The 26,040-nt window shown below is 46.9% G+C and overlaps 2 protein-coding genes across 8 annotated transcripts in view; one reads left to right on the top strand and one right to left on the bottom strand.

The window, feature by feature from the left end:
* Positions 1-10,482, top strand: part of LOC143785059 (uncharacterized) — a 37,595-nt gene extending 27,113 nt beyond the window's left edge. For all 5 annotated transcript variants that reach the window (XM_077273725.1, XM_077273726.1, XM_077273723.1 and 2 more), the window contains 5 exons: positions 2,923-2,979; positions 5,030-5,058; positions 8,686-8,971; positions 9,299-9,493; positions 9,987-10,482. In XM_077273725.1, coding sequence (XP_077129840.1) covers positions 2,923-2,979; positions 5,030-5,058; positions 8,686-8,971; positions 9,299-9,493; positions 9,987-10,012 — 593 coding nt within the window. In that variant the 3' untranslated portion in view covers positions 10,013-10,482. The remainder of the gene's footprint in view (positions 1-2,922; positions 2,980-5,029; positions 5,059-8,685; positions 8,972-9,298; positions 9,494-9,986) is intronic.
* A 10,253-nt stretch (positions 10,483-20,735) lies between these two features.
* Positions 20,736-26,040, bottom strand: part of LOC143785055 (uncharacterized) — a 37,317-nt gene continuing 32,012 nt past the window's right edge. For all 3 annotated transcript variants that reach the window (XM_077273716.1, XM_077273717.1, XM_077273718.1), the window contains 3 exons: positions 24,235-24,505; positions 23,940-24,143; positions 20,736-21,182 (listed from right to left, as the gene is read on the bottom strand). In XM_077273716.1, the coding sequence (XP_077129831.1) occupies positions 21,073-21,182; positions 23,940-24,143; positions 24,235-24,505 (585 nt within the window). In that variant the 3' untranslated portion in view covers positions 20,736-21,072. The remainder of the gene's footprint in view (positions 21,183-23,939; positions 24,144-24,234; positions 24,506-26,040) is intronic.

The raw sequence follows: 26,040 nt of genomic DNA, 5'->3' as shown, positions 1-26,040 counted from the left end.
TGGTTCCTCGTCCATTTTCCTCTGCACGTAAGGACCCGAAGTGCTCTCCACAATACTAACTAATTAAACATATCACAATACGAGGCAATTCACATTATGACACATAACTGCACAATATCGTTCCGAAGACGGCAGGACGTAGTTTACCTGACACTATTCCCATTACGTTATAACGTGACTGGTGTCCTCAGGAGTAGGAACACGACAGCACAGTCCACCACCCACACACAGCATTCGCACAACATGGATTTATTCACTATCCAGTGTAGATGAGTGGATTTGGCAAAATTCAAATTCCCCTGCTCATGTGGATTTTTCTGGGTAATATGATTCGCAGAGAAGTTATCTCCACTAAATGAATGCCCCTTATGATCAATCCAGACCCCACAACATAATAAACATAAGATGTAAAAAATAAGGAGAATCCTCACCACTCACTTCTCTGACCCCTCCGCTACTCACAGTCACCATCCGCTGCCGCCACATCTTCAGATCACGGCCACTCACACTGAAATTCCCGGGTCTATCACTTTAGACCGGGACTTTTGGCTTTGATGGTGCCCAGGGAGAGTCTGTGCATTTATGCACAAGAACCTTTCACATGTTTGGGAATTTCCTGTTAGCAGTGGCGATCTGAGGTTGAGGCCAGAACCGGACTGGTCATTTTGTTGAATCCATGCAGAGGCAAATTGCAAAACAAAATCAGCATTTTGGTAAATGTGTATTTTTTTGTGAAATTTGATTAGAATTATATTCCACAGTAATATATTCACTAATCTCTAGTACCAAGTATGAATACCAAGCACAAAAATCCCGGAACTTCCAGCCTTGCTGCTATTAGTGAGGTCATTAAAGGGCACCTGTCACCTCGTTTTTTCAGTATGAGATAAAAATACTGTTAAATAGGGCCTGAGCTGTGCATTACAACAGTGTATTTTGTGGACCCTGATTCCCCACCTATGCTGCCAAAATACGTTACCAAAGTAGCCGTTTTCGCCTGTCAATCGGGCTGGTCTGGTCAAAAGGGCGTGGTGTCTTCCCCCAGATCTTGCGTAGTTTTCCGTTGGTGGCGTAGTGGTGTGCGCATGCCCAAGGTCCCGAATCCACTGCACAGGGGAGCTAAAAGAGCGCGATGTGCACTATTTCATTGGTGATCGGTGGGGGCAGCCATCTTCCTTTGGCCGCGCGTGCGCAGAAGCGGCGCTCTGCTGGCCGCGGCTTCAGGAGAATGGCCGCGGGATGCCGCGCGTGCGCAGATGGAGATCGCTGCGGCCATTTTCCTGAAGCAGAGTTCGCATCTCTGCTTCAGGAAAATGGCCGCCGCGATCTCCATCTGCGCACACACGGCATTCCGCGGCCATTTTCCTGAAGCCGCGGCCAGCAGAGCGCCGCTTCTGCGCACGCGCGGCCAAAGGAAGATGGCTGCCCCCACCGAGCACCAATGAAATAGTGCACATCGCGCTCTTTTAGCTCCCCTGTGCAGTGGATTCGGGACCTTGGGCATGCGCAAACCACTACGCCACCAACGGAAAACTAAGCAAGATCTGGGGGAAGACACCACGCCCTTTTGACCAGACCAGCCTGATTGACAGGCGAAAATGGCTACTTTGGTAACGTATTTTGCAGCATAGGTGGGGAATCGGGGTCCAAAAAATACACTGTTGTAATGCACAGCTCAGGCCCTATTTAACAGTATTTTTATCTCATACTGAAAAAACGGGGTGACAGGTGCCCTTTAATGGTCATTAGAGGAACGTTCTACCACTGAATGTACAAATCATCAGAATCTGCTGCTGGCAGCTCCTATGTAATCACCGAGAAATGACATCCCCAACGGAGATAAGTTCAGAGACACTGCCGGTAGCTCCAGTGTAATCATCAACCAATGACATCCCCAATGTGTCCAATGGAGATAAGTTCAGAGACATTGCCGTAAGCTCCTGTGTAATCGCCAACCAATGACATCCCTGATGTACCCAATGGAGACAAGTTTGGAGACACTGCAGGTAGCTCCTGTGTAACCACCAACAAATGGCATCCCCAATATACCAAATGGAGACAAGTCTGGAGACGTTGCCGGCAGGTCCTGTGCAATCACCGACCAATGATGTCCCCAATGTGCCCAATAGAGATAAGTTCAGAGACACTGCCGGCAGCTCCTGTGTAACCACCAATCAATGACATTCCCAATGTGCCCAATAGAGATAAGTTCAGAGACACTGCCGATAGGTCCAGTATAATCACCAACCAATGACGTCCCCAATCTACCCCATGGAGACAAGTCTGGAGATGCTGCAGCCATGCAGGTTTAAGCCATGCAGCGGCTCACAGTAGTAGCAGGAACATGCAGCCTGGGGATGTCATGTTGTAAAAAAAAACCTGGGGCACTTTGGAGAAATGGTCACAAAACTAGTTTCATCAACAAATCCATGTGACGCCGAGGTGTCAGTGGTCTTAGAATAAAGACTAAAGGGTCTGGCTTCTGGACATTATGCCATCCCCTCACCACAATCTTAGGAGAAGTGCAACCAGTGGTGCGGCCATTTTTCCAAAGTGTTGCAGGCATCATTTTTCCACACGACAACCCCAGGTCACACATACACAGCTTTCAATGATTGTCCACTGCTTTACAAGGACAGACCATAAGGTGGCCAATTTAATGTTTTACTTTTTCTAAACAGTTTATTTTATGGATCCATTGAATATCCATAGTAATCATTATGTTGTGGCGCTGAGATGACACTTCTGACCCGTACCCTAAAAGCAGTGAGATAACCCTGCTCACCCCCGATGATGTCAATGCTGAGTGATGAGTGCTGTATTGTTTGATGAGAATCTGATAAGTTATAACAATTAGTGTCGTGCAGAGGAACGTTCGCTCCGTTGTCACTTATTATATTGTGTATGATGTCCCCTCTACAGATTTGATCAAATATGACCAGAGAATGAATGATGTACCGAGAACATTTCCTACATCTGGTAAAGATCTCATTCATTGTATTTATCATACAAATACTGATGCAAATTTAATTCAAGTAGAATTTTAGGAAAGTCGCAGGTTCTGGCAATTTGAAGAACTTATCATTCCATTTGTGTAGATCACTAAAAAATGCCTCCGACTATGTATAGAAGATTTTATCAGTTGTAGAAGGCACAAATGACCTCAGGGGTGACTGCAGGGGTTCCCCCATAATGCCTTGCAGCTGTCACATCACATTGTGTATTGCAGCCAATGAGGAGGGAGTAAGTCAGCCTGTATAAAAGGCAAGGCAGGGAATGCAGCAGCCATTTAAAGGTGATTATAGGATAGTGAGCAGACGTCACAGCTCAACAATAGAGATAGGAAGAGGAAGTCCGAAAACATTGGATAAATAGTCCAGACTGTATGTGTGGTACAAGTGCAGCCGTGAAGAAGATGAGCGAAGTGTTCTGCCAATAAAGCAGAGATTCAAGTGATAGCGGCAGAGAGGAGAGATGCCAGCCACCATATGATCAGTCAGCGTCTGTGATGGAGGAGCCGGCATCTTGCTTCTCAATTACAAGAAAAGCAGAAACGACACAGAAAAAAAATCTGAGATCAGCGTCAGTAGCAGACAGTGTGCGCCTCCTGTTATGAACTGGTGGTTTAGGAGCAACATGGACGTGCTCTGGAGGAGGTGGTACCTGTACTGACCGCAGTTCCTGAGCTTAACACAACACTAGAAGTAGCCGTGGGATGTTCCTGTCACTCCCTAGACACCTCGTCACAGCCGGAGGACTAACTACCCCTAAAGATAGAAACAGGAAAGCTATCTCGCCTCAGAGAAAATTCCCAAAGGACAGACAGCCCCCCACAAATATTGACTGTGAGTGGAGAGGGAAATGACATACACAGAATGAAACTAGGATGAAGCAAAGGAGGCCAATCTAGCTAGATAAATAGAACAGGAAAGAATACTGTGTGGTCAGTATTAAAAACTAGAAAAATCCACCACAGAGTTTACAAAAATCTCCACACCTGACTAAAGGTGCGGAGGGTAAATCTGCTTCCCAGAGCTTCCAGCTTAACTGAATAAATCCATACTGACAAGCTGGACTAGAGAAAACATAGAATGTGCTGAACGATTAAGTCCACAACAAGTGGACTGTAAAAGAACAAATCAAGGACTTATCTTTGCTGAACCGGTCAGAATATCAGGGAAATCCAAGAGAGATGTGAATCCAAGCAGGAACCATTGACAACTGGCACTGGCTGAAGGATGGAGCCAGGATAAATAGCCGAGCCGGAATAGACGATCAGTGGAAGCAGCTGCTGACTGCTAAATCCAAGGAGCAGCAGTTCCACTTAAATCCACCGGAGGGAGCCCAAGAGCAGAACTCACAAAAGTGCCACTTACAACCACCGGAGGGAGCCCAAGAGCGGAATTCACAACAGCCTCCTCACAAGACGCTGGATTCAGTTCTTACATTTCTTGTAAAATCTTTATTGTGAAGAGGGAATTATCGGTTCTTTGAATACAACAAAAAACTTCCCAAATCCAGAATCGTAAGTGCATCCATTTACCTTCACCTAGTGGGCATTGAGACTTTTCATCTTTTATTCTAAAACTTAATAAAAATTATATTTTAGAAAGGGTCTTTTCTAGTAAGCATCCGTTCACCTCCAGCGTCTGCGTGTAGAAACATTGACTTTCTCTGTATTTGTTTTCCTAGTCAGGTTTTATATCCGTGTGCAGCACACCTGTACAGCGCCACTGGTTTGGGGGATGTGAACCCACCTATCGTTTCCTATGTTATAATTTTTTGGAATGCAGCTTAATTTTCTAAAAAAAAAAGAACAATACATAATGTATAAATAATGTCGATGTTTCACTGTGCATGTCTGTGTTTGTTCTCCTGTTTTGCAAGTTTAGTTTGGCAACCACATATGTGCCACACCTGTACTGCAGCCTTGTGCCACACTTTGCTTTCTGTACATGAGCCTACCTAGCATTTCCTGTCACCTATCTTTTGTCAAGAGTTGACAATCCTCCTATCACTTAATCCCCAGGTACCGGACATGGACATCTCTCACCACAGGTAAGTTATTCCGGAATGACCAAGACCTCATATTTATAACAGATGAAGGGATCCTACGCTGGTCCTATGTGGAGGAACTCAGACCTCATCATCTGCTCAACCAGCTCCAAAATCCTCATATTCTTCTTGTAAGCCATAACGAGAGTTCTCTGAAGTTCTACTTGTTATTGAGATAAAGGAACTAATCAATAGGGATTTTCTTGATAACATATTGTACAAACAGTTCGTAAGGACATGGTGTTAGGGCTAGCGGAACGCACCAAATAATTAGAGAGAAGGTATGAGGTGCCTTCTCAGCCCAGGGTCCACCACGCAGAGATGGAACCTGCTGCTGAGTAAAGATGGACTATATGGCGGTACAATGTGGATACACACACGGGTTAACTTCCCCTGTATGATGGAAGCGAACCCTGTTGCGTCACAGGGCCGCGGTACCGCACCATGAGCGCAAGCAAGGAATCACAGAACTCTATCCCAGGACACAGGATTGGAGTTCGTGTAGACCTCTTGCGCTCGACACCACAATTGGGGTATCAGAGTAACTGAAAAAGTAACTCATATGCACAAGAGTCCATGCTGTGCCACTCTGGCGGACGCCACTAACCACCCAGACTTAGGTCAGTAAAGCGCTCTAATAGCGCACGGCGCCGCACTGGCTGTCACAGCAATTAGACGTTGTTTCGTGTGTTTTTGTGCTGATAGCTCAGCCGCGCGCTAGATAGCAGACATCCACCTTACTCGAGCAGTCATACACAAGGGAGGGGATGATTAAAGAACGACTTGCACTTATCAGCACACACACGTTTTCAAACGTACACTAGCGCATGGCCGAGCGGCCATGCGAACCCTTTATAGCGGCAGTGCTACAAGACCTTCCAGATGGATGAATAGGAGCCGCAACAGGACCTGAGCATGTGACCCCCGACCTCCAATGGGAGGTCGTAACGTGGGCATACTCAGTATGAGAAAAGCAGGACTTCGTCTCAGAATGATCTACTCGCTGCTGATCAGTGCTGGCTACAAAGGCAGAGCCTGGAAGGATGGCAGTAACCAGTCACCCAGTATCAGCCTGAGCTAGACGCTGGGACCAATGTCTCCGCTGAGCAGGCTCCACTGTGGCTGGAGAAGAATGGGAGGCCGCAGTGGAGCTGGTTCGAGATTCCCTCTGTACAGAGGCTGGAACTCGACACCCAACACAAGGGATTTATTTGTGAAACAACCATTTTCAGATATTATTTATTGTTATAGCGCCATATATTCCATGGCGCTTTACAAGTGAGGAGGGGTATACATAATAAAAACAAGTACAATAATCTTAAACAATACAAGTCATAACTGGTACAGGAGGAGAGAGGACCCTGCCCGCGAGGGCTCACAATCTACAAGGGATGGGTGAGAATACAGTAGGCGAGGATAGAGCTGGTCATGCAGCGGTTTGGTCGATCGGTGGTTACTGCAGGTTGTAGGTTTGTCGGAAGAGGTGGGTCTTCAGGCTCTTTTTGAAGGTTTCGATGGTAGGCGAGAGTCTGATGTGTTGTGGTAGAGGGTTCCAGAGTAGGGGGGATACGTGAGAGAAATCTTGTATGCGATTGTGGGAAGAGGAGATAAGAGGGGAGTAGAGAAGGAGATCTTGTGAGGATCGGAGGTTGCGTGAAGGTAAGTACCGGGAGACGAGGTCACAGGTGTATGGAGGAGACAGGTTGTGGATGGCTTTGTATGTCATGGTTAGGGTTTTGTACTGGAGTCTCTGGGCAATGGGGAGCCAGTGAAGGGATTAACAGAGGGGAGAGGCCGGGGAATAGCGAGGGGACAGGTGGATTAGTCGGGCAGCAGAGTTTAGAATAGATTGGAGGGGTGCGAGAGTGTTCGAGGGGAGGCCACAGAGCAGGAGGTTACAGTAGTCAAGGCGGGAGATGATGAGGGCATGGACTAGGGTTTTTGCAGATTCTTGGTTGAGGAATGTACAGATTCATGAAATATTTTTGAGTTGAAGTCGGCAGGAAGTGGAAAGGGCTTGGATATGTGGCTTGAAGGAGAGATCAGTGTCAAGGATTACCCCGAGGCAGCGAGCTTGTGGGACTGGGTAGAGTGGGCAGCCGTTTACTGTAATTGATAGGTTCGTTGGGGGGGTCGCGTGAGATGGAGGAAAGACGATGAATTCTGTTTTGTCCATGTTAAGTTTCAGAAATCTAGCAGAGAAGAAGGATGAAATAGTGGACAGACATTGAGGGATTCTGGTTAGTAGGGAGGTGATATCTGGTCCAGAGATGTAGATCTGTGTGTCATCAGCATAGAGGTGATACTGAAAGCCATGAGATTCTATGAGCTGTCCCAGGCCAAAGGTGTAAATGGAGAAGAGTAGGGGCCCAAGGACTGAACCTTGTGGGACTCCGACAGATAGGGGGCGAGGTGAGGAGGTGGTGTGTGAGTGGGAGACGCTGAAGGTTCGGTCAGTTAGGTATGATGAGATCCAGGATAGGACCCAAACTAAAAAAATAATGTCATAAACAGCAGCCCTGGTCAATAATGAACACTTGTGACTTTTAATATTTATCATTAGTGGTTTTAGCTAATTTTAGCTGAGATTTGGGAAAATCCACAATGCAATCGATAATGTTGTTCTTTGTTCTTACTTCTTAAGATGTAAGGCCATGTACACACGTTCAGTATTTTTCGCGTTTTTTTCGCGTTTTTTCGCTATAAAAACGTGATAAAAACGCGAAAAAAACGCTATCATATGCCTCCCATTATTTTCAGTGTATTCCGCATTTTTTGTGCAAATGTAGCCTTTTTTTCCGTGAAAAAATCGCATCGCGGAAAAAAAAGCAACATGTTCATTAAAATGCGGAATTGCAGGGGATTCCGCACACCTAGGGGTCCATTGATCTGCTTACTTCCCGCACGGGGCTGTGCACACCATGCGGGAAGTAAGCGGATTGTGTGCGGTTGGTACCCACGGTGGAGGAGAGGAGACTCTCCTCCACGGACTGGGCACCATATAATTGGTCAAAAAATAAGAATTAAAATAAAAAATAGTCATATACTCACCCTCGATGTCTTCCCGCCTCACCGCTGCATGCTGCCGCTTCGGTTTCTGTAGCTGGTGTGCGGTGAAGGACCTGCGATGACGTCACGGTCCTGTGATCATGTGACCGCTCACGTGACCGCGACGTCATGGAAGGTCCTGAACTTCACCGGCATCTATAGGAACGGACGCCTGCAGGTGAGTATAACCATTTTTTTTATTTTTTTTATTATTTTTAAACATTCTATCTTTTACTATAGATGTTGCATAGGCTGCATCTATAGTAAAAAGATGGTCACACTTGTCAAACGCTATGTTTGACAAGTGTGACCAACCTGTCAGTCAGTTTTCCAAGCGATGCTACAGATCGCTTGGAAAACTTTAGCATTCTGCAAGCTAATTACGCTTGCAGAATGCTAAAAAAACGCGAAAAAACCGCAAAAAAAAAATGCGGATTTCTTGCAGAAAATTTCCGGTTTTCTTCAGGAAATTTCTGCAAGAAATCCGGACGTGTGCACATACCCTTAGGGATGATGTGACTGCACTTGAGTTTTCCAATCTTCCACCCCTGATCTTTATCTATCTGTTCCATCACTTATCAGGGGACAGTAATACAACGTCATTGGGTTGGAATCTTCTCCAGATCAACTGACAGGGATTACCCCTGGCTGGTGGAGATACTCAAATCTGAGGAGTTCAGTTCTCTTGTTGCAAATGTGAAAAGTTGCTCCATCTACAACAGTCAGAGGTTCCAGGACTTCATAGACGACATCAATCAGAGCACAGTTGGGATCCTTTATCACAGCAAGAGAAGAGGAAGAGTCAACGTCACCGATGTGAACGATTCTCTGTATGACCAAGAGCTACAAACGCTTCATATGTTACTTGGTGAGAGATGAGACGTGGATGGACTTGTTCTAATTATAGTTCTTTATTTCATGGGTTGCCATAGTCAGGTTAATATAAACCCGTCAGAGTGTACGGTCCAAGGTATTAATCTGTATGAAGTCGATCACTAGAGACGATTTCCACATAAATTGTGGCCATTTTTGCAGTGATTCTCGAGTGGCGGGCACAGTGGTTCTACTTTTATATTGCTTTTTTAGAATCTATTTTAAAATTGACAATCAATATGGCGGCACTTCCTGTTATCAATTTTGCAAAACGGCCATCACAGCATAAAATTGAGACTGACTTAAGATCTTCTGTGTACAGGGAAGCGTAATGTTCTGGTGATCATTGATGACCTGGAGGATAGTGGTGATTACCGGAAAAAGGGCATCCTGCATGAACAGCGCAGTATTGCACAATGGGCCGCTGACTTACTGCTGGTGTCACATGATGATAAGATGGACTCAAGGCTACTGAGAAAGATAATTGATCAACTAAAGGCTTTTCTCCGAGGTGCAGGTATGTCCATGTCATAGATTCCAGCTGTTCTGAGAACCTTCCATTGGATCGGACACTACATAGGCTTCATTGGCTTCTTGCATGGTGTAAGTAAGGACCGTGAATTTTATACTGAAGTATCACAAGACAGTTTATAAATCCCTCATGAAAACATCCTCCTGTGCTGAGACTTGAGCACGTGAAATCACCAAATCCGTTAATGTTCACATATACACACAACACTGCCACTCATTAGCCCAGGCGATGTAACCATTGCAGTCTTTGGTTATTTGGATCCACCCATGATCTCCATGATAATTCCAAACCTAAATGAGATGTTCTCTCACTAGTGCGGCATCTCACTGAGGCCTGTAACTTCAAGTCATCAGATTTTTGCATTGGCAAAAAGATTCTAAAATGTCTTTTACATTTCAATAATTGACTTCAGGGAGATCTCCTTTAAATACTATAAAGTAAAATGTGATATTAAGTCTCCATTGTTGCTTATTTCCAGGATCTGTCGTCTCATCAGGTGTGTGAGCACCTGGCATAATACGATCCCATGGTCCTCAGATGAAGACGACATTGATCACATTGACTATGAAGATAATTCTGCCGAGATACTGAACTCCTTCCATGGCCAGAGGACGAATCACCAGACGTGAAGGATCAGATGAATCCTACAATCAGATCACGTGTTTCAGCCTCTCTCCTTTGTGTAAATGCTCCTGGACCCGGCAGTGACTCGTTAGGTTTCAGTCCTCAGAAAAGGTTCAACATGAAGTCACAAAAATCAGCAGAATATTTTGGCGACAACATGACTAATGGAACACGCGATCTGTTATTTTGTGTTTCTTCTATTTTGCAGTAGAAATATTGATCTGCTCAACAGGTTTATCACAAAGTTGCACTCGTATTTACTGATGGACTTCACTGGATGTCTCCTAATGTGAGCACCACTGAGGCTGGAAAACAGCAAGACAATAAATTATCATAGGGAAAGTTAAAAATGTTTGTAGTCCTTTATGCTGGGTGAACATGATTTGTGCATTAATGGAATATATACATTGACTCTTTATAGTTATTGTAGTAATGCACTCGGCTCATTACATGGAGGTGACTGAGCCTGTGTCCACCAGAACGTAGTGTATTAGGCGGAGATGACTGGCATGTGTGGCCTTCACCATTCGGCTCATTATATGGAGGTGACTGAGTATGTATGTCCATCAGCAGCTGGCTTATTAGGTGGTAGTCACAGAGTATGTGTGACCACCAGCACTAAACTCACCAGTTGGAAGGGACTGAGCATGTGTGTCCTCCAGCACAGCTGAATAGGTAGAGGTTACTGAGTATGTGTGACCACCAGCACTCAGCTCATTAGGTAAAGGTGACTGAGCGTGTGTCCAACAACACTTGGCTCATTAGGTGAAGGTGACTGAGCGTGTGTGTCCAACAACACTTGGCTCATTAGGTGAAGGTGACTGAGCGTGTGTGTCCAACAACACTTGGCTCATTAGGTGAAGGTGACTGAGCGTGTGTGTCCAACAACACTTGGCTCATTAGGTGAAGGTGACTGAGCGTGTGTGTCCAACAACACTTGGCTCATTAGGTGAAGGTGACTGAGTGTGTGACTGCACCAGCACTTAGCATATTAGGTCAAGGGGACTTAACATTTGTGTCCACCAGCACTCGGCTTTAGGGATAAGCGAAGTTCAATTTCACTGGGTTCAGAAGAATTGTATTCCAAAGTTTGGTTTGGGTACCAGAACTTGACATTGTACCCCATAGGAGTCAATGGGGACCAAAAATGACTTAAACTAACTTAAAATAAAAAAATAACATTCTAGAACCAGGAGACAGAGGTCCAAGTGGAAGAGGATGTCTACTTGGCGGTGTAGATGGAAAAGGCAGAGGAGGAAGTAGCCAACATTGTTTTAGTGCTCTTTGAGGTTTTTTTTTGTTTTTTTTTAGGGAAATTAATTAAAATAACATAGAATAAAAAAAACATTTTAGAACCAGGAGACGAAGGTCCAAGTGCAGGAGAAGGTTGAGGAGGAGGTGCAGGTGGACATGGCAGAATAGATGGAAGAGGCGGAGGAGAAGGTAGCCAACACTGTTTTTGTGTTTTATTTTCTATGTTTTGTTTTGTTTTTGTAAATTACAAAGAGGTAATGACAAGCTGTTCTTCAGTGTGAGGTGTATTGTCTGGGTCCTATGTATCCCTCCTGCCATGTCCAGTGATGCCAGAGAGCTGCTTTGAGTGCCAGACTGTAGTGAGCACGGTTCCGCCTCCTCCTCCTTCTCATCCTACAAAGTTGTGCCATGACTAGACAGTTGTGTACCTGCCCGCTGTTGGTACAGGAACCCACCCTCCAAGCCATGTGTGGATGTGTGGGTGACTGGCCTGATAATGGTGTAAATATGTGTAAATGTTCCTCCTCCTCCTCCTCCTGTGCCACCACCTCATCCATCATTGCCTAAAGCATTTTTTAAAGCTGGCATAGAAGTGACATAGTAGCGCTGATGATGGCGTCATCAGTGCTGGCCATGATGGTGGAGTCCTCGAAGCAGCCCAACATGGCACACATGTTCCGTATGGAGACCCACTTGGGGGTGAAGTGTTGTTCCACAGACTGATCCGGGTGTGCTGTAGCTCAAACTCCAGCATCACCTGCTGCTGCTCGCACAGCCTCTCCAGCATCACCTGCTGCTGCTCACACAGCCTATCCAGCATCACCTGCTGCTGCTCGCACAGCCTCTCCAGCATCACCTGCTGCTGCTCACACAGCCTCTCCAGCATCACCTGCTGCTGCTCACACAGCCTCTCTAGCATCACCTGCTGCTGCTTGCACAGCCTCTCCAGCATCACCTGCTGCTGCTCGCATAGCCTCTCCAGCATCACCTGCTGCTGCTCCCACAGCCTCTCCAGCATCACCTGCTGCTGCTCACACAGCCTCTCCAGCATCACCTGCTGCTGCTCACACAGCCTCTCCAGCATCACCTGCTGCTGCTCACACAGCCTCTCCAGCATCACCTGCTGCTCGCACAGCCTCTCCAGGATCACCTGCTGCTGCTCACACAGCCACTCCAGTATTGCCTGCTGCAGCTCACACAGCCTCTCCAGCATCACCTGCTGCTGCTCGCACAGCCTCTCCAGCATCACCTGCTGCTGCTCGCATAGCCTCTCCAGCATCACCTGCTGCTTCTCCCACAGCCTCTCCAGCATCACCTGCTGCTGCTCACACAGCCTCTCCAGCATCACCTGCTGCTGCTCACACAGCCTCTCCAGCATCACCTGCTGCTGCTCACACAGCCTCTCCAGCATCACCTGCTGCTCGCAAAGCCTCTCCAGGATCACCTGCTGCTGCTCACACAGCCACTCCAGTATTGCCTGCTGCAGCTCAAACTCCAGGATTGCCTGGTAAAGCTCTCACAGTCTCTCCAGCATCGTCTGCTGCTATTCGCACAGTCTCTCCAGCATCGCCTGCTGCTGATCACAGTCTCTCACTGCCAGTGAGATTACATGCCCCAGCTGGCCCTTCTGGCGCCTCCCCAGTTCCCTCGTGTCCACAACAATTGTCAATAGTGTGAGGTGGGACTTGTGGATTGCATAGTGTGGCTGGAGCTTGCTATTAGCATACCTCCCAACTTTTGAAGATGGGAAAGAGGGACAAAGTTTGCGGCGCGGCAAATTTTAGGCCACGCCTATGACCACACCCATTCATAATTAGTCACACCCATATCCACGTCCCAACCACACCCATTTAGCATTGCTGATCACACTGTTTCATATACAATAATTCTAAACAAAAAAATATGGCCACACAGTGCTCCATACTGTATAATGGCCACACATGATGCTCCATACTGTATAATGACTGCACATGATGCTCCATACTGTATAATGACTGCACATGATGCTCTATACTGTATATTGGCTGCACATGATGCTCCATACTGTATAATGGCCACACAGTGCTCCATACCGTATAATGACCACACATGATGCTCCATACTGTATGATGGCCACACATGATGCTCCATACTGTATAATGACCGCACATGATGCTCCATACTGTATGATGACTGCACATGATGCTTCATACTGTATAATGACAGCACATGATGCTCCATACTGTATAATGACCGCACATGATGCTCCATACTGTATAATGACAGCACATGATGCTCCATACTGTATAATGACCGCACAGTGCTCCATACTGTATGACTGCACATGATGCTCCATACTGTATATTGGCTGCACATGATGCTCCATACTGTATAATGACCGCACAGTGCTCCATACTGTATAATGACTGCACATGATGCTCCATACTGTATAATGAACCCACATGATGCTCCATACTGTATAATGACCGCACATGACGCTCCATACTGTATAATCATCGCACATGATGCTCCATACTGTATAATGACTGCACATGATGCTCCATACTGTATAATAACTGCACATGATGCTCCATACTGTATAATGACTGCACATGATGCTCTATACTGTATATTGGCTGCACATGATGCTCCATACTGTATAATGGCCACACAGTGCTCCATACTGTATAATGGCCACACACGATACTCCATACTGTATAATGACCGCACATGATGCTCCATACTGTATAATGACCGCACATGATGCTCCATACTGTATAATGACTGCACATGATGCTTCATACTGTATGACAGCACATGATGCTCCATACTGTATAATGACCGCACATGATGCTCCATACTGTATATTGGCTGCACATGATGCTCCATACTGTATAATGACCGCACAGTGCTCCATACTGTATGACTGCACATGATGCTCCATACTGTATATTGGCTGCACATGATGCTCCATACTGTATATTGGCTGCACATGATGCTCCATACTGTATATTGGCTGCACATGATGTTCCATACTGTATATTGGCTGCACATGATGTTCCATACTGTATAATGGCCACACACGATACTCCATACTGTATAATGACCGCACATGATGTTCCATACTGTATATTGGCTGCACATGATACTTCATACCATATAATGGCCACACATAGCTACTCCTACACACGCTGCTGTGCTCCGTACACTTTGCACACACGGCTTCGCTCCGTACACCTCGCACACACACGGCTCCGCTCCGTACACCTCGCACACACACGGCTCCGCTCCATACACCTCACACACACACAGCTCCGCTCCGTACACCTCGCACATACACGGCTCCGCTCCGTACACCTCGCACACACACGGCTCCGCTCCATACACCTCACACACACACAGCTCCGCTCCGTACACCTCGCACATACACGGCTCCGCTCCGTACACCTCGCACACACACACGGCTCTGCTACATCCACCTCATACACACACGGCTCCGCTCCATACACCTCGCACACACACGGCTCCGCTCCATACACCTCACACACACACAGCTCCGCTCCGTACACCTCGCACATACACGGCTCCGCTCCGTACACCTCGCACACACACACGGCTCTGCTACATCCACCTCATACACACACGGCTCCGCTCCATACACCTCGTACACACACGGCTCCGCTCCATACACCTCGTACACACACGGCTCTGCTACGTCCACCTCGTACACACATTGCTCCGCTCCATACACCTCGTACACACACGGCTCCGCTACATACATCTCGTACACACACGGCTCTTCTACATCCACCCTGTACACCTCCTGACCCCACACAAGGCATTACTTACCTCATCATCGTGCAGCACCATGTGGCAACCAGCACAGCCAAGTCCTGCAATCCACGGACGGAGGTCCCAATCATGTGACCCCTGACTCCTCCCCTCCTGTGACCTCATCACAGGTCCTGCGCGCCGATAGCAGGCAGCCATATGGAAGGGTAAGGGCCCGGGGCGTGGCTTAACACAAGGGGGCGTGTCGGCTTGCTTCTCACTCCTGCTGTCTGCGGGATCAGAGCTTCCCATTGCGGAAGTGCGGGGCAAAGGCTCAAGACCGGGACAGTCCCGCACAATGAGGGACGGTTGGGAGCTATGTATTAGAGGAAGTGCTATGCGCAGTCCAAGAAATATTACACTGATTGAAGGACCTTCTCAGATTGGCTCTCTGTGGAAACACACTAAAGTGTGGACGTTCTCACAGTTTTGAGAATAATGTTCCCTTTTGCAGGGCGTAGGTTAAACAAAGTCAGTGGCATGGCAGCCATGTGGATATGGTCCTGGCTAGAAACAAACAGGACAACCAGCAAGCAGGAGAGCACATTGGCAGCGTTATCTCTCCTGACTGGAGGAGGCTTTACTACTTTGAGGAGGACTTTATGTGGAGAAAGATGTCCCCTCAGTGTGGATTCCCATGGAAACTATGCTGGGAGCAGTAGTGTTTGCTTCCTCAGGCAGCTTGAACCACCTAGAACTGGGAGTTACCTCAGGAAGTCTGTGTGAGCCCTGAGCTGGGAGGCTCTTCCCAGCCAGTTCTATGGCAGCTTGTTGTGAGAAGAATCTGAAAACTTTCGTATACACATTGGCCAGAAGGTAGCAACACAGCACATTTATGAATCGTCGGTATACAATGCAATGTATTACATCCCATAACTCACAGCGCTCAAACTAATCCTGAGACACTGGAACAAACCTACTGCCACTCGACAGCTGCCTCATTCAGCAGCAATAGAGCGGGTATCAGTATACCACAACTCTGCACCGGGCTCTTAGGGCACTCTACACCAGGCTGTTAGTGCACTGTGCGCCAGGATGTTAGGGCACTCTACACCAGGCTGTTAGTGCACTGTGCGCCAGGATGTTAGGGCACTCTACATCAGGCTGTTAGTGCACTGTGCGCCAGGATGTTAGGGCACTATACATCAGGCTGTTAGTGCACTGTGCGCCAGGATGTTAGGGCACTGTGCACCAGGATGTTAGGGCACTCTGCATCAGGCTGTTAGTGCACTGTGCACCAGGATGTTAGTGCACTGTGCACCAGGATGTTAGTGCACTGTGCACCAGGATGTTAGTGCACTGTGCACCAGGATGTTAGGGCACTGTGCACCAGGACGTTAGGGCACTCTACATCAGGCTGTTAGTGCACTGTGCACCAGGATGTTAGTGCACCAGGATGTTAGTGCACTGTGCACCAGGATGTTAGTGCACTGTGCGCCAGGATGTTAGGGCACTGTGCACCAGGATGTGAGGGCACTCTACATCAGGCTGTTAGTGCACTGTGCACCAGGCTGTTAGTGCACGCTACACCAGGCTGTTAGTGCACTGTGCGCCAGGATGTTAGGGCAGTCTACACCAGGCTGTTAGTGCACTGTGTGCCAGGATGTTAGGGCAGTCTACACCAGGCTGTTAGTGCACTGTGCGCCAGGATGTTAGGGCACTCTGCATCAGGCTGTTAGTGCACTGTGCACCAGGATGTTAGTGCACTGTGCACCAGGATGTTAGTGCACTGTGCACCAGGATGTTAGTGCACTGTGCACCAGGATGTTAGGGCACTGTGCACCAGGACGTTAGGGCACTCTACATCAGGCTGTTAGTGCACTGTGCACCAGGATGTTAGTGCACCAGGATGTTAGTGCACTGTGCACCAGGATGTTAGTGCACTGTGCGCCAGGATGTTAGGGCACTGTGCACCAGGATGTGAGGGCACTCTACATCAGGCTGTTAGTGCACTGTGCACCAGGCTGTTAGTGCACGCTACACCAGGCTGTTAGTGCACTGTGCGCCAGGATGTTAGGGCAGTCTACACCAGGCTGTTAGTGCACTGTGCGCCAGGATGTTAGGGCAGTCTACACCAGGCTGTTAGTGCACTGTGCGCCAGGATGTTAGGGCAGTCTACACCAGGCTGTTAGTGCACTGTGCACCAGGCTGTTAGTGCACGCTACACCAGGCTGTTAGTGCACTGTGCGCCAGGATGTTAGGGCAGTCTACACCAAGCTGTTAGTGCACTGTGCGCCAGGATGTTAGGGCAGTCTACACCAGGCTGTTAGTGCACTGTGCTCCAGGCTGTTAGTGCACGCTACACCAGGCTGTTAGTGCACTGTGCGCCAGGATGTTAGGGCAGTCTACACCAGGCTGTTAGTGCACTGTGCGCCAGGATGTTAGGGCAGTCTACACCAGGCTGTTAGTGCACTGTGCACCAGGCTGTTAGTGCATGCTACACCAGGCTGTTAGTGCACTGTGCACCAGGCTGTTAGGGCAGTCTACACCAGGCTGTTAGTGCACTGTGCGCCAGGATGTTAGGGCAGTCTACACCAGGCTGTTAGTGCACTGTGCACCAGGCTGTTAGTGCATGCTACACCAGGCTGTTAGTGCACTGTGCACCAGGCTGTTAGGGCAGTCTACACCAGGCTGTTAGTGCACTGTGCACCAGGATGTTAGTGCATGCTACACCAGGCTGTTAGTGCACTGTGCACCAGGCTGTTAGGGCAGTCTACACCAGGCTGTTAGTGCACTGTGCGCCAGGATGTTAGGGCAGTCTACACCAGGCTGTTAGTGCACTGTGCACCAGGATGTTAGGGCAGGATGTTTACAGTTCGGTCTCTCTCATCCCTACTCGGCTTATTAGTTGGAGGTGACTGAGCATGTGTTTCTATCAGTTCTTGACTCATTAGGTGAAGGTCACTGAGTGTGTGTCCTCCAGCACTTGTCTCATGAAGTGGAGGTGACTGAGCATGTCTTTCTGACAGTTCTTGGCTCATTAGGTGAAGGTCACTGAGTCTGTGTGTCCTCCAGCACTTGGCTCATTAGGTGGATGTGATCGACTGTTTTTGACCACCAGCACTCAACTTATTAAAATGAACCTGTCACCCCCCCCCCCAGGCATTTGTAACTAAGAAAGACACCTTGTTCTGCACTAATGCTGCATTCTCACAAGGTGGCTCTTTTAGTTCTTGTTCCTGGCACTGCTGCAATAATCATTTCTGAAATTTGTCCCTCATACCTCGAAATCGCCATGGGGCAGGTCTTCCCCCCTAACCCAGACGCCTCACAGCCGTCACTCATGGCCTCTGCGCGCCAGACGCCGCCTCCTCTTCATTAGTGTTCCCGGCGCCTGCGCTGTTATTTTTTTTTCGGGTATGCGCAGTTGCGCTGCCCTTCGAACTTACAGCGCAGGCGCCGGGGACGCTAATGAAGAGGAGGCGGCGTCCGGCGCACAAAGGCCATGAGTGACGGCTGTGAGGCATCTGGATTAGGGGGGAAGACCTGCCCCATGGCGATTTCGAGGTATGAGGGACAAATTTCAGAAATGATTATTGCAGCAGTGCCAGGAACAAGAACTAAAAGAGCCACCTTGTCGGAATGCAGCATCAGTGCAGCACAAGGTGGCTCTTTTAGTTACAAACGCCTGGGGGGGGGGGGGGGGTGACAGGTTCCCTTCAAGTGGAGATTATTGAGTATGTATGACCACCAGAACTCAGCTATGTAGGTGGAGAAGACTGAGGATGTGAGTCCACCAGCACTTGGCTCATTAGGTGGAGGTAGCTGAGCATGTGTCTCATCAAGCATACAGGTAATTGGTTGGAGGTGAGTGACCATGTGTTTCCACCGCTCTCTGCTTACTAGGTGTAGTTCACAGAGCATGTGTGACCACCAGCACTAGGCTTATTAGGTGGAGGTGACTGAGCATGTGTGTCTATCAGAACTCGGCTCATTAGGTGGAGATTAGTGAGCATGTGTAAGTGTGAGGAGACTGCAGGCACGTAGGATGCAGTAACGGACCGTACACAGACCAAGGGTGATAGGCTTTATTTTACAACAGAAAAACTGCACGCAGGGAGAAAACGGAGGGATATTGTTCTCTAATAAGGCAGACAGAGCAATTAAATACTACTTATCCCTCAGGTGTCTATCAGAACTCAGTGTGGGGAAGAGTAATGAAAGTAGGGAGATCTACGAAAAAAGGAAACACAAGATTGCTGGAAATGGAAATATGAGAGCAACAAGGGAGGCGAGGGGAGAAAAACAGAAGCTGGAGAAGAAGACAAGGTAAAGGGCAGAGTGAGAGAAGGAAATGAGATAAAAGAAAAAGCGAGAAAGTGGGAAGGGAAAAGGAAAGACAGGAAGGGAAATGTAAGGAAGAACAAGTGATGGGAACAGAGGGAAAACTGAAGAAAAGAGTGAGAACTAAGGGGGAAAAGGGGAGAACAAGAAATTAAATCAGGAACTAGGAAACTTAAAAAAGAAAAGGAGTTAAAGAAAATGGATGAAACAATAGGGAAAAGGGGGGAGAAAATGGAACGGACAAGTGAGAACAAGTGAACGGGGAGAACAGGGGTGGGAAAGAAGAGAAAAAGGGTCAAGAGGAAAACATGTAAAGTGAACAGAGGACCAGAGAAGGGAGAAGAACAATGGAGGGAAAATAGAGGAGCCTCTCAAAACCTTAACCCCAAAAGGAAAAGAAAAGCAGCAGCCCTCGTGTGTCCATGTTCACACCTTCATAGACAGTCCAGGATGTATGAACAGACCTGACATCTACAGAACCAAATAATGTTACAATTACTGATGATGAGGCCACAAGAAGAAACCATTGATCCCGTGTAAATCCTCAGAAGATTCCTTACGCTGTTCGTGGGATAAATCAGCCCCAAACTGATTCCAAAGGATTCCGCTAGTTCTTCTTAGTGAAGACTTTGACCCAATCCATCCTCATTAGAAGTCTCTGTGCTGTGAGGATAGCCGTGATTGCTGCAGGGACTGTCCCAGCCATTAGTCAAACGGTTTTTTCTTTGGGTCCACTATTACATCTGACATATACAGATATATCTTGGGTTTTTTTGTTCTCCCTTTTCAATTCAAAAATGTGCTGAAAACATAAAAATCCTTTTGCTGGTTCTTCCAATGTTTGTGCATTGTGTTTGCATTGCTGCTTTGTGTGTATTTTGTTGCACTTTCTTTCATGACATTTGATTTGCTTGTGCCCATTGCAATGATGAACGTTTGGTGATTTCTGTGCCAAAGTGTGTCAAGCTTTGTGATTTTCTGACCGGAGCTTGTGTTTTGTTGGTTATGTACAGTATGTTGTGTTGTGTTTTTTTTGTTTTGTTGGTTATGTTTGTTGTGTTTTGCTGCTCTTTATGTGTGATATCACATTGTGTTTGTTGCTTTATGTGCTATGTGTTACATTTGTTAAATTGTGTGCCTGATTTTGTATTATGGTTTATGTTTATTTTGCTGTGTTTTATGAATTGTGTTGTATTTTGATGGTTTCTATGCATTACATGATGTTACTTTTGTTACATTTATGGGTTTGTGTGCATTCTGTTGTGCTGTGTTCTGTAGGTTTATACATATTGTTGCTTTCTGTACATCACGTTACTTGTGTTGGTTTCTGTGTTGCAGATTGTGTTGTGCTGGTTTATGAATGTTGCTTTATATTTTGATGATTTATGTGCATTGTGTTACATTTATTACTTTGTTTGTTTTACATTTTGTCCAATTTCTGGTGTCAATCATTGATCAATATATAAAGTTAGAATATTTTCTTTTGATTCTTTTTTATTCTTTGTAGAATCATAATCAGATCCAGATCTTGTCCTTCAGGATATAAGTCGCTGAATCTACACTTTACACTTCCTTTGTTAATAGTAATTATGTTAAGGAGAGGAACACATTGTCGCCGTCTTCTCATCGTTACTTTGATCGTCTCGATTGCCGGTGTTTTTTTCCTTATTTTCAGGCTGATTTTTACGTGAATTTCTTGTGCCTGTAGAAGACAGAAAACATGAGACAGGAGTGTGAAGCCGATGACGAGCCTCCTCTGCCAGATAGTGACCCCCAGATGTGGGGAATATTCTGCAGGGATGTGGTCGTGGATATACGGCGGCCTCTACCAGGAATCTGCCTCATTGTTTATACTGCAGTGAATGGGGACCAGTTTTGGGGAAGGGACTGAGCCCCGTCCAGGTGCCCCTGGCTCCCCTGTTAGGGTACCGTCACACATTGAAATTTTCATCGCTGCGACGGCACGATTCGTGACGTCGCAGCGTCGTATAATCATCGCTCCAGCGTCGTAGACTGCGGTCACACGTTGCAATCACGGCGCTGGAGCGATGCCGAAGTCCCCGGGTAACCAGGGTAAACATCGGGTAACTAAGCGCAGGGCCGCGCTTAGTAACCCGATGTTTACCCTGGTTACCAGCGTAAACGTAAAAAAACAAACAGTACATACTCACCCGTCGGTGTCCTTCAGGTCCCTTGCCGTCTGCTTCCTGCTCTGAGTGCAGCCGTACAGTGAGAGCAGAGCGCAGCACCGCTGTGATCTGCTCTCACTTTCCGGCCGGCACTCAGAGCAGGAAGCAGACGGCAAGGGACCTGAAGGACACCGACGGGTGAGTATGTACGGTTTGTTTTTTTACGTTTACGCTTGTAACCAGGGTAAACATCGGGTTACTAAGCGCGGCCCTGCGCTTAGTTACCCGATGTTTACCCTGGTTACAAGCGAAGACATCGCTGGATCGCTGTCACACACAACGATCCAGCGATGTCAGCGGGTGATCAAGCGACGAAAGAAAGTTCCAAACGATCTGCTACGACGTACGATTCTCAGCAGGGTGTCTGATCGCAGTAGCGTGTCAGACACAGCGATATCGTAACGATATCGCTAGAACGTCACGAATCGTAACGTCGTAGCGATGGAAATTTCAATGTGTGACGGTACCCTTACAGTGTGATGGTCGGTGTCCAGGATAGACATGGTCATTGTCACAGTTATGACCTGGATGTTGTCTGTAGGACAACTGCTCTTACATTGGTTGTAGGTCGTAGATAAGTGAAATGTCCCCAGGGGTATAGCATTGGTGGGTGCTCGGGGGCAGTTACCCCGGGGGCCCTGGAGTCTAGGAGAAGATAAAGGTCCATGTTGCCCGGGTGATAATTATAATACTGCTAAATAGCCCTAAGAATTGGGAGCTTGGCTGGAGTTACCGCATTGGGCACATCACTGAATATCCCTCCACCCAATCATACGATGAGATCACAAGATTACCAGATTACTAGTAGTGATTGGAGGACATGATGATCTGCATCCTAATCAATGCACTGGATTTCTGTAATCACCTGATCGCTCACCTATCCGGCTGCAGCAGCTCCACATATTGTATATACTCAAGTAAGGTATATACTAACATGCATACACACAAATATATACTGCATATCAATATACACACATATACAGTATATCTATTTATATATACACAGACAGTATATACACACATTTATGTATCTATATACATAGACAGCATACACATACACAGTACACACGTTATAAACACACACATACACAGCACACAGTATATACACACATACACAGCACACATACAGTACACAGTACATGAGTTGCCCGCCAGGGCCGTGTAGAATGTAAGTCTGCAAGGACAGGGTCCTTTCCCCTCTGTACCAATCTGTCATTGTAAATCTGTTTACTGTAAATTATATCTATAACTTTGTATGTAACCCCTCCTCATGTACATCTCATTTCACCATGGAATTAATGGCGCTATAGAAATAATAATATTATACAGACATACACAGTATATACACACAGATATCTATATTTTGTGAGATAGCGCTCACTGAATGTTGGGGACACTCACTTGGCAGCAGGATTCAGGCACACAGGAACAATTTTTCACTTAAACAGCCCATGGGGTTTATTTAGACACAGCATAAACCCGCATACAGTACAGTCCATTTCATTACATCAACGAACATGCTGCGACCACCAGTCTGTTCCAATAGCAGTTACACCCGTCTGCCTTTCCTACAACCCCCTTGTCCGAGGTTACACTTCAGGAGCTCCTCTCCACACGCTGACTTCTTGTCAGTCCTCACTTCCAGGGAAGCTTTCTTACTGGGATCACTGACCCGTACTGTGACTTGCTCGACAAGCTCAATCCCGTCAGTTCAGGCCCTCAGAAGGCTTTCCCCAACACAGCTGTCATGGACTCTGCAGGCACATGGCCTCCTCCATGTGCTTTCCAGGAAACCTGTCCTCTTCCAGGACCTTCCAACACAGAGACGATTTGACCAAACAACAGTCTCATTATATCCCATGAAACACAGCCATTGATGGGAGTTGTGTGGTCAGGCAGACACGCCCAGCTCTCCGGCTAACCTACCAGCCCAGCCCACATAAACTAAGCAAGGCTCGTGGAACTACAGATCCCAGAGAAACATTTCAGGCTTACAGTGCAGAGGACCTCCGCCTCTGCGACATATATACCGGCCATTCACAATAACACTGGTCACTGCCTCACAATACACACAGACAGTATACACACATACACAGTATAGACGGTATATAAACACATATGTATCTATATAGAGAGAGTATACACACATACACAGTACACACAGACACAGCATACACTCACATATATACAGTATATACACACATACACAGTACACACACACACAGTATACACTCACATATATACAGTACATACATAGTATACACACATACCTTCTGTCTTCTTCCCGGCAGCCAGTGATATAATCGCCTGCCTCAGTCTTTCCTTATGTTCACCATCTTTCTTCTCTTGCTCGCTGTACAGCAGCAGGTCGAAGGCATAATCATCAATGCTGGGCTGAGTTTCTAGAATCCGTTGTTTTTCCTCTAAGCTGCTGTTATTCAGATCATCGATCACCACGATGACATTTTCCCTCCCTGAGGACATAAGATGTGGGACATTGTGAGCCCTCAGTAGGTACCAGATGGGCCTGTGATCACTTCCCCTGTAGTCATTGCTGCCACTTACTGAGAATAAGGCTCATGGCCGCCAGCTCCTCGTCGTACAGGGAGTCTGTCACGTTGGTCACATTCACTCTGCCCCTGTTCTTGGTGTGATACAGGATCCCGAAGGAGCACAGGCCTAGTTCTTCATAAAACTTCCCGGTTTGGTTATTGGATATATAAAAGGGTCTGACCCCAGAGACCACCGGACTCACATCTGCAGACGTCAGCTCCTTCTCTATCCAGGAGTAATCAGTGATAGAAGATCGAGAGAAAATCCCAACAATCCCGAGGTTCTGAAAGAAACAAAAGCAATGGATGAATGCTGGTAATGTGTGATCAACATGTCCAATGTCCAGACCTCCATTATCAGCAGCTTCCAATGTTAGAAGATGAGAAGGACCAATGTGCCATCATAGTCACATGAACTAAGGTTCTTCACCCTGCGGGAGATGAAAGGGACAGCAGAGGAGGAAGCCTAGACACCGGCCCTACACTCAACCTCCACCACCAGCTCCATCTGCAATAAGTGGGTAGGTAGGAAAGGGCACAGGCCTGCTGCAAATGTGGAGAGGGAAAGAGGGGACACAGTGCTGGGAAACCAGGGTAAACCATGGCAAAGGTGACTTCGGTTAGTGGGGAGGGGGAGAGGGTACTGCAGAGAGGGGAAGAGGGGGCACATTACTGGGAACCCAGGGTAAGCCATGGTAAAGGTGAATGCAGTCAGTGGGGAGGGGGACAGGGTACTGCAGAGAGGGAAGGGGGTATAAAGGGTATACACTATGTTCCAAATTATTATGCAAATGACATTTTTCTCGGATTTACCTAAATGGTCGGTGCAAATGACAGTCAGTCTAATAAGTCATCACCTGTTAGATTATACATAGAATTTTATTGAAGAAACCTCCCAATGATAACAGTATAATCTCCACAATGAATAAAACCCCACAATGCACTGTTCCAGATTATTAGGCCCAGTAGAATTTCTAAACATTTGATATAAAGAACTGAAAATGCTCATTTGTGGAATTTGCAGCATTAGGAGATCACATTCACTGAACAAAAAATCTATTTAACTCCAAAACATCCCAACAGGCCAAGTTACATGTAACATAGGAGCCTTCTTTGATGTCACCTTCACATTTCTCGCATCCATTGAACTTGTGAGTTTTCGGAGAGTTTCTGCTTGTATTTCTTCCCTCCCAGAGCTGCTGTTTTGATGTGAATTGCCTCCCACCCTCATAGATCTTTTGCTTGTTGATACTCCAAAGGTTCTCTATAGGGTTGAGGTCAGGGGAAGATGGTGGCCGCACCATGAGTTTATCTCCTTTTATGCCCATAGCAGCCAATGACTCAGAGGTTTTCTTTGCAGCATGAGATGGAGCATTGTCAGCATGAAGATGGTTTTGCTCCTGAAGGCACGTTTCTGCTTTTTATACCATGGAAGAAAGTTGTCAGTCAGAAACTCTATATACTTTGCAGAGGTCATTTTCACACGTTCAGGAGCCTTAAAGGGCCCTACCAGCTGTTTCTCCATGATTCCGGCCCAAAACATGACTCATCCACCTCCTTGCTGACGTCACAGCCTTGTTGGGACATGGTGGCCATCCACCAACCATCCACTACTCCATCCATCTGGACCATCCAGGGTTTCTCAATGCTTATCAGTAAACAAGACTGTTTGGAAATTAGTCTTCATGTACAGTTAGGTCCATATATATTTGGACAGAGACAACATTTTTCTAATTTTGGTTATAGACATTACCACAATGAATTTTAAACAAAACAATTCAGATGCAGTTGAAGTTCAGACTTTCAGCTTTCATTTGAG

The sequence above is a fragment of the Ranitomeya variabilis genome, chromosome 7 (genome assembly GCF_051348905.1).
Source record: "Ranitomeya variabilis isolate aRanVar5 chromosome 7, aRanVar5.hap1, whole genome shotgun sequence".
NCBI classification, from domain to species: Eukaryota; Metazoa; Chordata; class Amphibia; order Anura; family Dendrobatidae; genus Ranitomeya; species Ranitomeya variabilis.
This window is presented reverse-complemented; position numbering and strand designations above follow the sequence as displayed.